This window comes from Sebastes fasciatus, chromosome 23 (genome assembly GCF_043250625.1).
Source record: "Sebastes fasciatus isolate fSebFas1 chromosome 23, fSebFas1.pri, whole genome shotgun sequence".
In the NCBI taxonomy this organism is placed as follows: Eukaryota; Metazoa; Chordata; class Actinopteri; order Perciformes; family Sebastidae; genus Sebastes; species Sebastes fasciatus.
Genome location: NC_133817.1, coordinates 23,221,459 through 23,236,671, shown reverse-complemented (window position 1 = coordinate 23,236,671; position 15,213 = coordinate 23,221,459). Strand labels below are relative to the sequence as shown.

Below are 15,213 nucleotides of genomic sequence, written 5' to 3'. Positions count from 1 at the left end.
TCTTACAACTTTCCAGTTAATCCAGAATGCTGCAGCACGTGTACTGACAAGAACTAGAAGAAGAGATCATATTACGCCTGTATTAGCTTCTCTACACTGGCTTCCTGTAAAATCCAGAATAGATTTTAAAATCGTCCTCCTCACCTACAAAGCGCTAAACGGTCAGGCCCCATCATATCTTAAAGAGCTCATAGTACCCTACTACCCCACTAGAGCACTGCGCTCCCAGAATGCAGGGTTACTTGAGGTTCCTAGAGTCTCCAAAAGTAGAATGGGAGCGAGAGCCTTCAGCTATCAAGCTCCTCTTCTGTGGAACCAGCTCCCAGTTTCAGTCCGGGAGGCAGACACCCTCTCCACATTTAAGAGTAGGCTAAAGACTTTCCACTTTGATAACGCTTATAGTTAGGGCTGTCTTGGACCAGCCCCTAGTTAAGCTGCTATAGGCCTAGACTGCCGGGGGACTTCCTATGACACACTGAGCTCCTCTCTCCTTCTGTATATATTCATGTCCCATTCATTGTTACTAACTTCATTTCTTCCCATCCATGGATCGGGGTTATACCTGGAGCAGGGTTACACCTGGAGCAGGGTTATACCTGGATTGTGGCTGCATCTGCTGCCACGTCTGCTGCCTGCTTGACACCAACTGCTAACATCATTAATTAATTCTGTCTGTACGAGGGACTACCAAGGCTAACGAGGGACTACCAAGGCTTGGTGACAATGTGGCAGCCTGGAGAATGAGACTTGTCGGTCACTGCCAAAGACATCTAGAACTCCCAGCAAGCATGCTGATGATGCAGGAACCAACGTACGGTCATCGATCACGGGGACGTCCCACACCAACATACATGGACGTCCTGAGGAGAGATGCTGGACAGTGCTGGCGGGCTAGCCAGTTGTATGGAGGACCGAGATAGCTGGAAGCTCCACTGGAAAGCCCGTCTGAGGACGACCCAATGATATCAATTCCGATAGTTGTATTATCACTCTTTTACATCCACTACTATTGGTTTTGTGTTATTAGTCCTACTCTCTCTCTCTCTCTCTCTCTCTCTCTCTCTCTCTCTCTCTCAACCCAACTGGTCTCGGCAGATGGCCGCCCACCCAGAGCCCGGTTCTGCTCTAGGTTTCTTCCCGCTAAACGGGGAGTTTTTCCTGGCCACAGCGCATTGCAATGTTCTTGGTGGGATCTCTTGTTGAGTTTCTAAACTATAGAGTACGGTCTAAGACCTGCTCTATATATAAAGTGTCTCGAGATAACTTCTGTTATGATTTGACACTATATAAAAATAAATTGAATTGAATTGAATTGGATAATTGTAGACCATTCTATGTGTAATTTAAATCACTGTAAGTGGTTTGTCATATTCTCTACACTGTTCTCAGTAAACATATTCATCACAATATACTCTGATTTTATCATTGCACGTTTCAATAGTTATTATATAGTGTTATTAATACATCTATCACTCACTTTTTTTCTTCTCAATTAGTTTATTGTGGTAAACTTTATTAAAATAATCTTTTATGCTGTGACAACAGCGATTTAGATCTACTGTATATTACACTGACTGAGTGTGTGTTTGATACTGGCTAGTAGTGAGCCTGCATCTAATACATCTGCTGGGGTGAAATGCAAAAAATCCTCATGCACTTTTCCCTCTGACTCTGGCTGCAAATACCGCACGATTACAGAAATCTGCTCCTTTTTACTAACATCTTTACTTTCATCCACCAAAACAGCAAAGTGCTCTGCATCTCTCACATCATCACTCATCTCCTTTCGTATCATATCAGCCATTACAGTAAATATCTCATTTTGTATGTCATGGTGAGTGTATTTGGCATTTGATGGGTTGCTGGCTAACTTCTTGTCCACAGCATGGCATTCACCGTGTATCCTCGTGAGAAATGAATGCTTTCAAGAGGAAGAAACTTTTAATTTCCTCCACGGGTAATACCAAGGAAGAGAGCGTCCATTTTCCTGACTTGACACAGTAAACGCCATGTTGGTGCAAGTTTATAGAGATGATACTCTGACGTCCTGTTCCATTGAAGGCAGCATATGGAGCAGCTACAGAAAGCTGACAGAAACACTGAAGTAAAGAGTCGTTCCTGTGGAAATGATACACCGTCTCATCTAGTTGCATTGGTGTAAACTGGCAGGTTTTCTAATGTTGCAGACCACATTCTATTGCAAGTAGTTACAAGTTTTAACTCGTCTTGCCATGAATTTTTGGTGTAAAGTTCAAAGGCCCCCCAAGAACACGTCAACGCCCCCCTTACAAAAATATTGCTTGCAGCGCCCCCAGGATTCTGGGGGTCGGTACCGCCCCCGTTGAGAAACGCTGGTCTATACTATGGAGGTTTCCCTTTCTGGACAAATTAACTAAGCTAGTGGACTCCAGAACCGCACTAGCTATCGATTTAGCAGGCTCTCTTATCACCTGCGACCTGCCGAGCGCTGAGTCTCTAGTGTTAAACTCGCTGTAAGCACCTGTCTATATTCCTAGACAGAATAGCGGCGCCTGCTCCAGTTGGAGGCAGGCCGTCCGCTCTCAGCAGCTCGGGGCGCCCCCCAGAAGGAAGGCCAGTTATCAACAAAACCTAATCCCTGCTCCCTACAGTAGCACGCCAGCCAGCGGTTCATTGCAGTAAGCCTACTGTACATCTCATCATTCCCCCGCACAGGCAAGGGACCAGAGACAATTACTCGATGCCGACCCATCTTTCTAGCGCAGTCCAGTATCCTACCTATGCTATCAGGTATGCTACGCTAGACAGGGCTAATAGGAACAGCAGTAGCTGACGTTACCGCCAATGCTAGACGTTTCAGAACAAATAGCAAATCAAGAATGATATGAACTAAATACAGATTCAAGTTAGCACAGAGAAAAAGTGGGCAGCAGTGTACAATCTCACGGAAATTTTGGGAAGCTGTGTGACAGGAAGCTGCGTCACAGGAAGCTGCTTCACAGGAAGCTGCTTCACAGGAAGCTGCATCACAGGAAGCTGGTCATCTTCAGGATTCTCTTGGTCCTGGTCTGTGACCACGAGCAGTCAGTATCGTTTCCGGGTTCCACACGTGGACGTTTAGGAAGCAAAAAACGATCCATATTGATAAATTCACTTTGCTAATGCTATCTTGCTCAAATTTTGCGGTCTGGTTACCAGTAAGCCGACATAAGGACAATAGTTCAAAGCGTCCATTGGGCGAAGCTGATCACCTGTTTTGGCTTTATGTTTTTAGTCTAAAAACAAACTTTTTAAAAAATGTATTTATTTCCTAATGGTTAAAATTATAAATAAGACTATTCACACATAAAAAATTAAAATATATATACAGTATTAACCACAGTAATTTCTTGGGGTTGCTGATGGGGTGCTCTGGCTATCCCAGGGGTAGCTACAGCACCACCAAGCCCCTCCATGGTGCCGCCTATGATGAAAGGGAACATGGTTTTATCAGATTTCACATTAGAACTGGCCCCCAAGCATCAAATCTTCATTCTGAGCTCAATTTCTGTAGTGTAAAACTGTAGTGTTCATCACTGAATTAGCTTGAACTGTCTTTTTCTCCGTAATCCTCCCAGAATCGAAACACTGAAAAGTGGATTCATATGAAAAAGCTGTCATTTCGTCATTAAACCTCACAAAAACACATGTGATCTTCATTCTGAGCTCAACTTCATGTAAAACTCTACATTTCATCAATGAAAACTGTCTTTTTCTCCCAAAACGACCCAGAAACGCATTTCTCCTCAAGAAACAATGAAAAGTGGATTCATATGAAAAAGCTGTAATTTCGTCACAAAACCTCAAAAAAACACATCTGATTTTCAGTCTGAGCTCAACTTCATGTACATTTTTACATTTTATGACTTGTTTTAGTTTTTTTGACATACTATTCAGTGACTTTTTTGACATACTATACTATGACTGTCGAAAAAAAGTCATTGTATAGTATGTCGTAAAAAATCATATTATGTTGAAAAAATGAAAAAAAGTCACAGTATACTATGCAGAAAAAAGTAATTGTATAGTATGTCGAAAAAGTAAAAAAAAGTCATAGCATAATATGCTGAAAAAATAAAAAAGTCATAGTATAGTATGTCAAAAAAGGTCATAGTATAGTATGTCGAAAAAAATTAAAAAGTCATAGTATAGTATGTCAAAAAAAAGCCACAACATAGTATGTTGAAAAAATAAAATAAAGTCCTAGTAAAGTATTTTGAAAAAAAGTCATAGTATAGTATGTCAAAAAAGGTCATAGTTTCTGCGTTGGTCTTCTCCGTCGGTTTGGTAAAAAGAGACTGTCGTCTTTTAAGCGTTGTTTTCAGCTCCTTTACCTTCTCTGTTCGTAGACTGCTACCAGCTGCAAAGTCCCCTGAAGTGTTGCCGTGGACTTTGGTGAAATGAAAGACACACACCTGTCATTCACATTTGTGTTAAAGAAACTCTGTTTCCCATTCCTCATGAAAAAAGTATGTTTTTTGCCTTTTCTTGGCCTGGCTATTTTCCGTGGTCATATCTAGTGTGTGCTTGCTAGCCGTAACATTGCCTAATGTTAAGGCGTCCCTGATGTAACCAAACTTGGCAGCAGCGTAACTCGTTTAATTAACAGCTGATTGGCAAATAATCAGATGGATCAGAAGGGGGCGGGATGTCTGTGAATTGGATTGGATAGAAATTTAGGTTTACCAAGTGACTTTGTCTTATCAAATTGTGTACATATTCTTTGAACCTTTTGCAAGCAACTCAGAAATTAGTTGCGAGCTACTGCTCGCTCGCGAGCGACGTGTTTGGAGACCCCCGGTATAGCATGTCGGAAAATTTCCTGAAGAAAAATCTTAGTATCGCATGTCGAAAAATTTCCTGAATAAAAGTCAAAGTATAGTATGTCGAAAAAAATCATAGTGTAGTATGTCAAAATAAAAAGTTATTGCATAATAATGTTGAAAAAATAAAAAAAAGTCATAGTGCAATATGTAGAAATAAAGTCATATAATAGTCTGTAAAAAAAATAAAAAAGTCATAGTATAGTATGTCAAAAAAAAGCCATAATATAGTATGTCGAAAAAATAAAAAAAAGTCATAGTATAATATATACAAAAAAAGTCATAGTAAAGTATGTCAAAAAATAAAAAAGTCATAGTAATGTATGTCGAAAAATAAAAAAGTCATGGTCTAGTATGATGAATAAAGTCATAGTATTGTATATCAAAACATTTTAAAAAGTCACAGTATAGTATGTTGAAAAAAAGGCATAGTACAGGACATACTATACTATGTCTAATTTAGTGAAAAAAAGTATAGTATGTTGAAAATTTCCTAAAAAAAAGTCATGGTATAGTATGTCGAAAAAATTCATGGCAAAATTCAGTATTGTATGTCAAAAAATTTCCTGAAAAAAAGTCATACTATAGTATCTCAAAAGATGTGGTGAAAAAGTCATAGTATAGGGTGTCGAAAAAATTGGTAAAAAAAAATTGATTGGTATAGCATGTCAAAACATTTTCTGAAAAAAAATCATAGTATGTCGAAAACTTTTGTGAAAAAAAGTCATAGTATAGTATGTTGAAAAATTAAAAAAAAAAAATAGTATAGTATGTTGCAAAAATGTCATAGTATGTCGAAAAAATTGAAAGGTCATAGTATAGTATGTTGAAAAAAGTCACAGACTTTTTTGACATACTATACTATGACTGTTGAAAAAAAGTCAAAGTATAGTATGACAAAAAATAAAAAGTCATAGTATATATATAGTATATTTTAATTTTTTTGACACATATATATATATATATATATGTGTCAAAAAAATTAAAAGTAATTTCGAAAATTTCATGAAAAATAGTCATAGTATTTTATGTCAAATCATTTCCTGAAAAAAAAGCATAGTATGTCGAAAAAAGTCATTGTCTAGTATGTCAATAAAAAGATATAGTATAGTGTGACGAAAAATTAAAAGTCATAGTATAGTATGTTCAAAAAATTTAGGAAGTCATTAAATAGTATGTCGAAAAAATCATAGTATATTATGTAGAAAAAAAGCCATATTATAGTACGTCTGAAAAAAAAAGTCAGTACAATATATACAAAAAAAGCCATAGTAAAGTATGTCGAAAAAATAAAGTCATAGAAAAGCATGTCAAAATATTTCATGACAAATAGTCATACTTTAGTATGTCAAAAAATTTGGTGAAAAAAGGTCATGGTATTGCGTGTCGAAACATTTCATGAAAAAAAGTCATAGTATAGTATGTCGAAAAATGTCATGAAAAAAAGTCAAATAAATTCATGAAAAAAAGTCATAGTATAGCATGTTGAAAAAATAAAAAAAGTTATAGTGTAGTATGTTGAAAAATGTCATTAAAAATATTCATATTATTGTATGTCTAAATATTTGATGAACAAAAAAATCATACTTTAGTATGTACAAAAATTTCCTGAAAAATAGTCAAGGTATAGCATGTCAAATAATTTCCTGAAAAAAAGTCATAGTATAGCATGTGGAGAAATTTCCTGACAAAAGCCATACTATTGTATGTCAAAACATTTAATCACAGTATAGTATGTCAAAAAATGTCCTGAAACAAAGTCACAGTGTAGCATGTCGAAAAGTTTCCTGAAAAAAATTAATAATGTAGTATGTCGAAAAATTCCATGAAAAATAGTTATAGTATAGCATGTAAAAAAAACACGAAAATTTCATGAAAAAAAAGTCAAAGTATAGCTTTGTTGAAAAATTGAATGAAAAAAAGTCATACTATGGTTTATCGAAAAAGTCCCTGAAAAATAGTCACAGTATTGTCTGTCGACAAATTGAATGAAAAAAAGTCATACGTATGTCCAAAAAAAAAAAAAGTCATAGTAAAGTATGTTGAAAAAGTCATAAAAACGCTATAGTATAGTATGTCGTAAAAAGTTACAAAAAAATCATTCTATAGTATATCGAAAGTCATAAAAAAGTCATCATATGGTATGTCAAAAAAAGTCAAATTATAGTATGTCTAAAAAAAGTCAAAGTATAGTATGTTGAAAAAAAAAAAGTAATAAAAAAGCCATAGTAGAGTATGTCCTAAAAAGTCACAAAAAAGTCATACTTCCGTATGTCGAAAAAAGTCATAGTATAGTATGTCATAAAAAATCACAAAAAAGTCATACTTTAGTATGTCGAAATAAGTCATCCTATAGTATGTTGTAAAAAGTAAAATATAAAGTGATAGTATAGTATTTCGAAAAAAAGTCATTGTATAGTATGTCGAAAAAGTCATCATGTAGTATGTTCTAAAAAGTAAAAAAAAGTCATAGTATAGCATGTCAAAAAAAGTCAAAGTATAGTATTTCGAAAAGTCATAATAGTATGTCGAAAAAAAAAAAAAGTGATAGTATAGTATGTCGAAAAAGGTCATAGTATACTTTGTAGAGAAAGTCATACAAAAGCCATAGCATAGTATGTCGAAAAAGTCAAGAAAATGTCATAGTATAGCATCATAAAAAAGTCATAGTATAGTATGTCGAAAAACATACTATACTATGCCTTTTTTATTCTTTCAACATACTATACTATGCCTTTTTTATTCTTTCAACATACTATACTATGGCTTTTTTTTTGACATATTATACTGACTTTTTTATTTTTTTGACATACTATACTGACTTTTTTATTTTTTCGTCATACTTTACTATGACTTCTTTCGACATACTATGACTTTTTGACTTCACTTCGTTTCTACCTTAGCTTCCAATGCCTTTCGTTGGTCGCTTCCGCTCACATCAAGATCCAATTCTCTATACTACAACTTTTTATAACATTTACCATGACTGTTTTTATGGCATTTTTTAAGTGTCACTGAAAGCGATAATGAGCTTGACTCAACTATGTAGCCTATTCTGTAGCAATACAGTCATTGCTGCAAGTGCCATCCACTGAAGTCTACTCACTGAACTAAACTTGTACAAAACACTTTTGTAGAATGCAAAATAGCATAATTATATCGCTTATTGCTTTCAACTGACTTCTTTCTTATTATTCTTACCTGTTATTGTGTTGAAGTCCTCTCAAGCTTGTGTCAGTCATGATAGGGGCCACTTTGTCTCAGGAGGTAGAGTGGGTCATTTACCATGTATTCATATTTATAGGACAGGATTTTCATACTTTAATCACTTATTTTGATTGTGTTGGGTCAGGAGTCACTGTTGATGCAGACCTGTAAAGCTTATCAAACATTAATGAGATATTTAATGTGCATGTATACTCTTTCTGTCCAGGTGTCGCTGTCAGTGCTGTGATTGGCTGAAGTCTCCCGTGACCCACGACAGGATGAATCATTCAACCCTCCGACGGTCTTCTCTGCTGTTTCGTAAGGCACAGTTTTTAACACCTTATTTGAAAAAATTAACTCAGCCTAACTGAGCCACCTGTACCAGTCTGTTTAACTATATTAGGCCCAAAACCAGAAGCAGGCTTTTTCATGTGGTGTGTTTATGATGACATTATGATGGGTAATCAGAGGTTTTTGGTGTAGTTTAGTTTCAGAAGGTTTACAGAACAGAATTATGTATACCCCTCAAAGAAGCCCGATGACTTTGTAATTTTAAAAACATGCTCTCCTCATTGGTTGAGACGCCTATACTACACTATCATACTATACCATACTATACAATCGTTTTTTTTTTTTTGACAATACGGTAACTAATTAGACGAATCCAGGGAGATACGGATACTGGTAAAAATGATCCCTTTTTGGTAACACTTTATAATCATTTATAAATGGTACATAAATAGTTAATTTACTTAATTTTACTGGTAACAAACAATAAAATGATAATTAATAATGTTTACTAATTAGTAATCCTATAATTTATGTTATGTTGACAGTTTATTGTTGCACATATAACATTTTATATATTATATATACAAGTATCTGTTAATGATTAAGATATTATTTGTAAACCTTAAAGAAATTCTCTGTAAAGGTTCTATGAACAGTATTTAAATAGTTAACACTTTGTCAATGGTTAATAATTAGTTTCTATGTAATGGTTATAGATGTTTTTACAAACAATGTCTTAGAGGTTTACACATCATTTAATAATTAACAATTACTCAATATAGTATACAAAATGTTATGTGTGCAACAATAAACTGATAAATACTTTACTAATGTAATTAGATTATTGTTATCGTCTCTTATCAGCTATGATACAATATATAATTTATAAACTAATTATTTCATTACGCATTACACAAAGTAATAAAGTAAAGCATTACTAATAACTAGTAAACATGAATTATCATTTTGCTATTTATAAATGATGGTTATTATAAAGTGTTACCGTTTTCTTACTGAGCTTCTAAGGACGTTGAGTCAGAAATCATTGTGTCATACACCGACCTGAGGTCTGTACTACGAAGAGAGTTCAACATAGCCAAGATATCTTCTCTTTATCTGGTTCAACTAACTCTAACAACAGTGATCACGCTGAGCGGTCCTATGACGCTGGTTATTAACTCGGTAAATCAACCCAGGGTTTCTCAGTCTGGCTGTGAGCGCATTCACATTAAAGGGGCGGTGTTTGCAGCATATGACCAATCACAGACATGGACAAGTCTACCGTCAGCAGAGCCAATAGCAAACTAGAATATTAGACAAATACAAAGAAGTTAAACACATAATCCAGACTAAAAGTAACACAGTTGAAGCTGCCAAAAGAAAAAGTTCCTGATGAGTGAATGTGTAAATTAACAGACTTATTAACTTAACGGAATACTCAAAAGTCAGATATAGTCATCTAGACTGGGCAGTGATATATAAATAACTTTCAAAATAGAATGGATGAATAGATTACACTTCATTATGCCCTTTGGTAAGGATGTGGCGTGTGTGTGACTATTTCAGCCTTCTTTCAGCTGCGTCCCCGACTCTGGCGGTGTGAAACGGACGTAAGAGCAAGTAAAGAAATAAATATAAAAACATAATTCAAAGCGGTCATCACCCACAGCATAAATCCAGCTGTCCTTCCTGCATCTGTCAGTTTAAACTGTGTTGTTTTTAGCCTGGATTATAATTTATACTTCTTCGTCTTTGTGTAATATTATCATACAAACCTCGCACCGAGCTCTGATTGGTCAGTAGGCGGTGCTTTTATACCAGTTGATCTCTTATATGAGCAGGTAAGGCATGCAGCATAAGTTACCATGGCGATCTACCTCGGTAAGAAGTGAACCACCGTCGTAACACTGAAAACCCTGAAGGTTAACCCCGCAGTTACCTCGCTAACCCTAAATCCTGCTTCGTAGTACAGACCTCTGATCACCTGGGGAAGAAAAGGAAACTTTGAGAACACAGTCATTAAAAGTAAAACCAGAATAAGATCATTTGAATTTTCCTTTGACGACCTTGAACATCAAGACCATCTAAATTTGCCGGGGACATTTCTTTTCATGTATTTAATTTATTCTTAAAATATTTCATGATAAAAAATGTATGTAAATGACTCTAATACTTCTGCAATGCTTTCTCTTTTTCTCTCTCTCTCTCTCTACTCGTATCCGTCGCCGTCAGAGAGACGCCGGATTTGTGCGAGAACAAACACAAGCACAAAAATAAATTAAGAGATCAAAACCCATAGAGAGGAAATGAGTCAGTATTCCACACCGTGTACAATACAATATCATAGCAAATTAGCAGATATCAATGGCTTCCACTGACTACCATAGATTTACAATGTTCAGTTGGCTGCAGATCAGTCCTCAATAAATTGTCACTTTCCTTTTTTTTTCATTAATGGTTCTGATAGACAGTGACTTGTAGATGACCATGAAAAGAAAGCGGCTACTGAGGTGTGAACAGAAAACCTGGGACTACGAGCTAGCAGTAATGAGAACAACAGCATTTGTTCACATTCTACTAAACTGCCATTGTGACCACATTTTAAGTCCAATAAGCTTCTCTACAAAGGTACAACATATAAAACTGTTAAATATATAACTTTTTAGGGCCTTTCAAAATACATTTAATGACATTTCTTTACTCCTTCTTTTCAGACTCGATAGCATTTATACTCTCTGTAGATCTCTTCATCTCTTTGATATGATTTGCAGTCCTGATCCGTGACCAACTCGACGATGCTTCCTGCCAACTGTCCCAACCGTAGCTACTGAAAAATGCAAATCAGATTATTTTTTTTTTGATACACAGTTATACGTATGTAGTACCTATATCTCCAGTTCCAAAATACAGTGGTGGGCTTAGTCTGAGAAAAAATGTCTGGAAAGTTTTAAAAGTACTCCTTCGGTTGTGTCCGGTACGTGTGCCACCGGACGCAAGGTTCGGTTTGTGTCGGTCCGTTTGTGCACCGTATCTCTGTGGGGGGGCAGTCGTTGGTCGGCGGCGACACAAACAGTAAGTTCACTAAGTCTCTGCGTTTCTTTGCCACATGGTCCACTCTGTCATAATGATCGTATTTGTTGTTTTGCTCTTTGGTCTATAAAAATATGGGAGGTTTACTCCAGCAGAAGGCCTATTCACAGCAGAGAGCGCTCAGTTCGGTTTCTAACGGCCTCACGAGGTGGTCCGAGAAGCAACAGGGTCCGGTCTGTAATGATCCCGTCTTTGCTCTGGAACTCTAGAGGCTAAGAGAGAGATGTGGAGAAATCCCTTTTTCAAAGCCGTTTCAAACACAGTACTTCCAATGAGGCAAAAAAACATTCATGGGATTTCCAAGGTGTCCGATTCTCCGTGGCACGAGCAGGCGCTGCTAATTTCACAGAGCAGGCAGATAGAGTGGAGAGGAGGTGGACGCAACATTTTGACCCAACGACAGTTAGCAGGAGGGAGCAGTCACAAACCTGGAGGGGCCGGTCACAGGAAATGGAAAGTGTTTTACAGCGAGTAGTTTGTCCAGCGTCCAGGGGAGAGTTCGCTCCCTCAAACAGTCACTCCCTGGTTCTCCTGTCTCTGGCTGTGTTAGGAGACCTGTGGAGAACAGAGCAAACATTAGATGATTGTTTTAGCACAGTCTTCTCAGCTCCTGGAAGAAGTTTAATCACTTCTGAAGGTGTATTTATGCAAAAAAAATAAGCATTTTTATAATTACATTATCTTGATGCATACATGTAGAAGCAAAGTAGATCTTTTGTTCAACAATTCAGAAATCAGAAGTCTTTGGAATTGCAGGAGCGTCTTCAGGCTGTATGCTAAGCCCCCCCTCCCCACTGTCTCCCTCTCTCTCGCTCTCTCTCTCTCTCTCTGGTACCTGATTGTTTGCACACCTGCAATATTATTTATGTGTTTATACTATGTTATATTATGTTTTGTTTATATCTTATATTGTATATTATATATTGGTAGCATTTTTTTATTCTTCTTTTATTCTAACGTTTTAATTATTTGATTGTTGTTTTTACTGCTTATTTGCACCAGCGGACAAAAGCAAATTCCAAGTGTACACCTGATACACCTGGCAATAAACAAAGATTCTGATTCCTTATGCTAAACTAAGTGGCTGCAGCTTAATATTTCACAGACAGATATAATGTTAAAGCAAAATGTTGAACTATTGTTTTAAAAGAAATGAACAACTACTTTTTCGGGGAGAATCAGTGCATCCTCTGTGTGTTGCCTTGAATATACCCATTTCTCCCTACCAAACGGAGGTGTTAATTACAGCACTCTGGTAGAATCATAAAAATAAAAACTCAACAGCTTACTCTCTGTCAAAGTAAGTTGTTTTGCCAGTCAAATATTTAGAGTTCTTCAGCGGGTGTAACCCAATAACAAAGCGAGTCTCGCAGTGCAGACACTGAGAAACAATAAATCTACCAACAGAAAGACAAATCTGGAAGCATCCTCACCATCTGGCCCCCGCCAGTCACACAGCCAACTTGATGGAGGCGCCGACGCCTTCCAAGACTGCTGAAGTTTAATTCATAATAATGAACTCTTGATGATTTAACAGGGTGCAAATTGCCATGAAAGGGGCAGGTGTTGGACGGAGTACTAGCATGTATCACAGATGACAATGTCTGATGCTCCGGGAATAATAAACATCTCAATGAGCTCGGGGCTTAATAGAGATAATGTCATGGTTTTTGTTGGTGCTGGGCATGAAATGACCCAGAAGTATAACAGCTTAAAGCAGGGGCGTGACTGTGTTAACTCCTCGGCTGTGACCGCGGCCCAAACAGCTGTTTAATCCCTATCTGGACGCCTCCTAGTGGGCACACTGAGATTACAGTGGCACCGAATGGTCAAAGAGCCACAGATCAAATGGAAGCAGGACAGAATCACTGCATAGAAACATTGTTGTAGAAATCTCAAGAGGAATGGAAATGCAAATGAATTTAAATAGACGCACATGCATAGGCGGTACAAGGTAATTTTCTTATATTCTGTCTTCTATGTTCCTCTTCCTTTTTCTCACACCCACACTGTGGCAAATGGTTCCCCATAAATCTCGCACACAAATCTCATCTCAGGGAAATGCAAGCCTTCTATTAAAAAGAGGAACGAATGTCAGATGAATATGAGATGAATTTGCCCTATGAATAAAATTCACAGGCCCTAGGTGATTATTACTTCGGGTTTATCAGGAAACGACCATATTACTGTATTTTATATCTTATAAAATCAAGAGAATATTTTACATTCTTGCGGCAGAGGAATGCAGAGATGAATGAAATGCGATGCAGAGCCCGTGGTGGACAAACTGTGAGTACGGTGGGGTCTGGCTATCCAAACAAGACCAGAAACACAATTAGACGTTTCAAGTGAGACTGAGAACTGCTGCAGGTGTCATAGGAACAGATGTGGACAGAATCCATCTGTGGTAATCTGTGCAGACTTCTCTTGTTATGGAGCTAGCAGCCAATCCACTCAATACATATTGATATGTACCCAGCAGCATTCAATTGTGGACAAGGAAAACATTAAACATTAGAGTTCAGGGGCGTTACTGAAAGCTTCCTGTCTCCGGGCAAAGCTGAAATGCTTTGATGTATAAATGAGCATGCATTTGCGCTGGCTTTCATATGCATTTTGCATGTGCAGTCAAGCGAAGGCGCATGCAGCCACATATGTCGGAGCTAAAGGAAATTATACACAATACATATGGTGTCGCTCTCCAGCTGGGAGTTAAAGCGAATGCACCCGAACACATGGCCCCGGCTTGACATTTCCTCTCGCCTTGAACTCTCGCTGACTCTCTTCAAAATGTCACAGCGGTGTGACCCACGGTGAACGTGTGAATGGGCCACGCATGAGGGGAAATTGATCTGCTTTGCCTCTCCAAACTCTTTATCGAGAACCTGATGGATGTGAATAATGCACCATGTCAGGAGTATACGGTTGATGAATCGATTTATGATTGATTGGATGATTTTGCTCATTCGCTGGAAGCTTTTGCTACACTCCGAAGAGGGCGAGGTGCTGCCCAAACATCAGCTAGTGGAATAGCACCTTTTACTGTCATTCTAAAGTGCTCCTGCTTTTCGCATCAACTGCCTGTTTCTAATACTTGCTCCTGCCCTCGCTGTTTAATGCTCAGCCTCGTGCAGCCGAGCACGCTTCCTTTCGGATCGGAGCGCGCAAGCAGCACAATAGCCCCGCCAGATGAATATTCATAAGTGAACTTGTAGGTTAGGAATGATCCACAGGTTAATAAGGGATGGGAAATCGCTCATTACATGCTGTGAAGTCGGATAATGCCTGAAGCAGACGCTGAGATCAAAATACATGAACATGTATGCACGGGCCTCCAGACACTAGGCCTCATTCCACATTAAGAGAGAGTTCAAAGCTATCTGGGGTTTTATGTCATTATCAACCCTTTCATACTGCATTTCTTCAGAACATCAAAGCAAACACAGCGCACTATCTGCATTCTACAATATGATCACAACTTTAATGCTCCAGAGGGAACATTAGAACAGATTTAACATCGCACTCCGACCAGAAAGGAAGAACAAAATGTCGCTGATTTGTTTTAGATACAAACAACTTGAAATGTTCCCCCCTGTGCCTCAATACACTGTAATGTGTAGATTATATCTGGTCATGCAATGTAATGCATGCCACAGTATGGGGCCAGATGATTGCCGGCGATATAGTATTGTTTGCCTTTATAGAGCACATTATGGGATCAAATCTAAGATAGCCTTCTCCCTCAGTAAATAGACAATAATCTTCTATATGATGCTCTGTGAGG

At 37.6% G+C, this 15,213-nt stretch overlaps 2 protein-coding genes across 7 annotated transcripts in view; one reads left to right on the top strand and one right to left on the bottom strand.

The window, feature by feature from the left end:
* The window catches only part of LOC141761967 (uncharacterized), a 46,858-nt gene that overhangs the window by 30,713 nt on the left and 932 nt on the right, over positions 1-15,213 (top strand). For 2 of the 5 annotated variants that reach the window (XR_012592677.1, XM_074625670.1), the window contains 2 exons: positions 8,275-8,366; positions 10,572-10,699. Coding sequence is in view for 3 of the 5 variants with exons in the window: in XM_074625670.1 (XP_074481771.1) it covers positions 8,275-8,366; positions 10,572-10,621 (142 nt within the window). In the remaining 2 variants the exon portion in view is untranslated. Of the gene's footprint in view, positions 1-8,274; positions 8,655-10,571; positions 10,700-15,213 lie in introns of those variants that run through there. The other 3 variants (XR_012592676.1, XM_074625671.1, XM_074625669.1) reach the window with 2 other exon arrangements.
* tafa5a (TAFA chemokine like family member 5a) overlaps positions 10,636-15,213 on the bottom strand; it is a 194,645-nt gene continuing 190,067 nt past the window's right edge. For both annotated transcript variants that reach the window (XM_074625673.1, XM_074625674.1), the window contains exon 5: positions 10,636-11,984. The gene's annotated coding sequence lies outside the window, so the exon portion shown is untranslated. The remainder of the gene's footprint in view (positions 11,985-15,213) is intronic.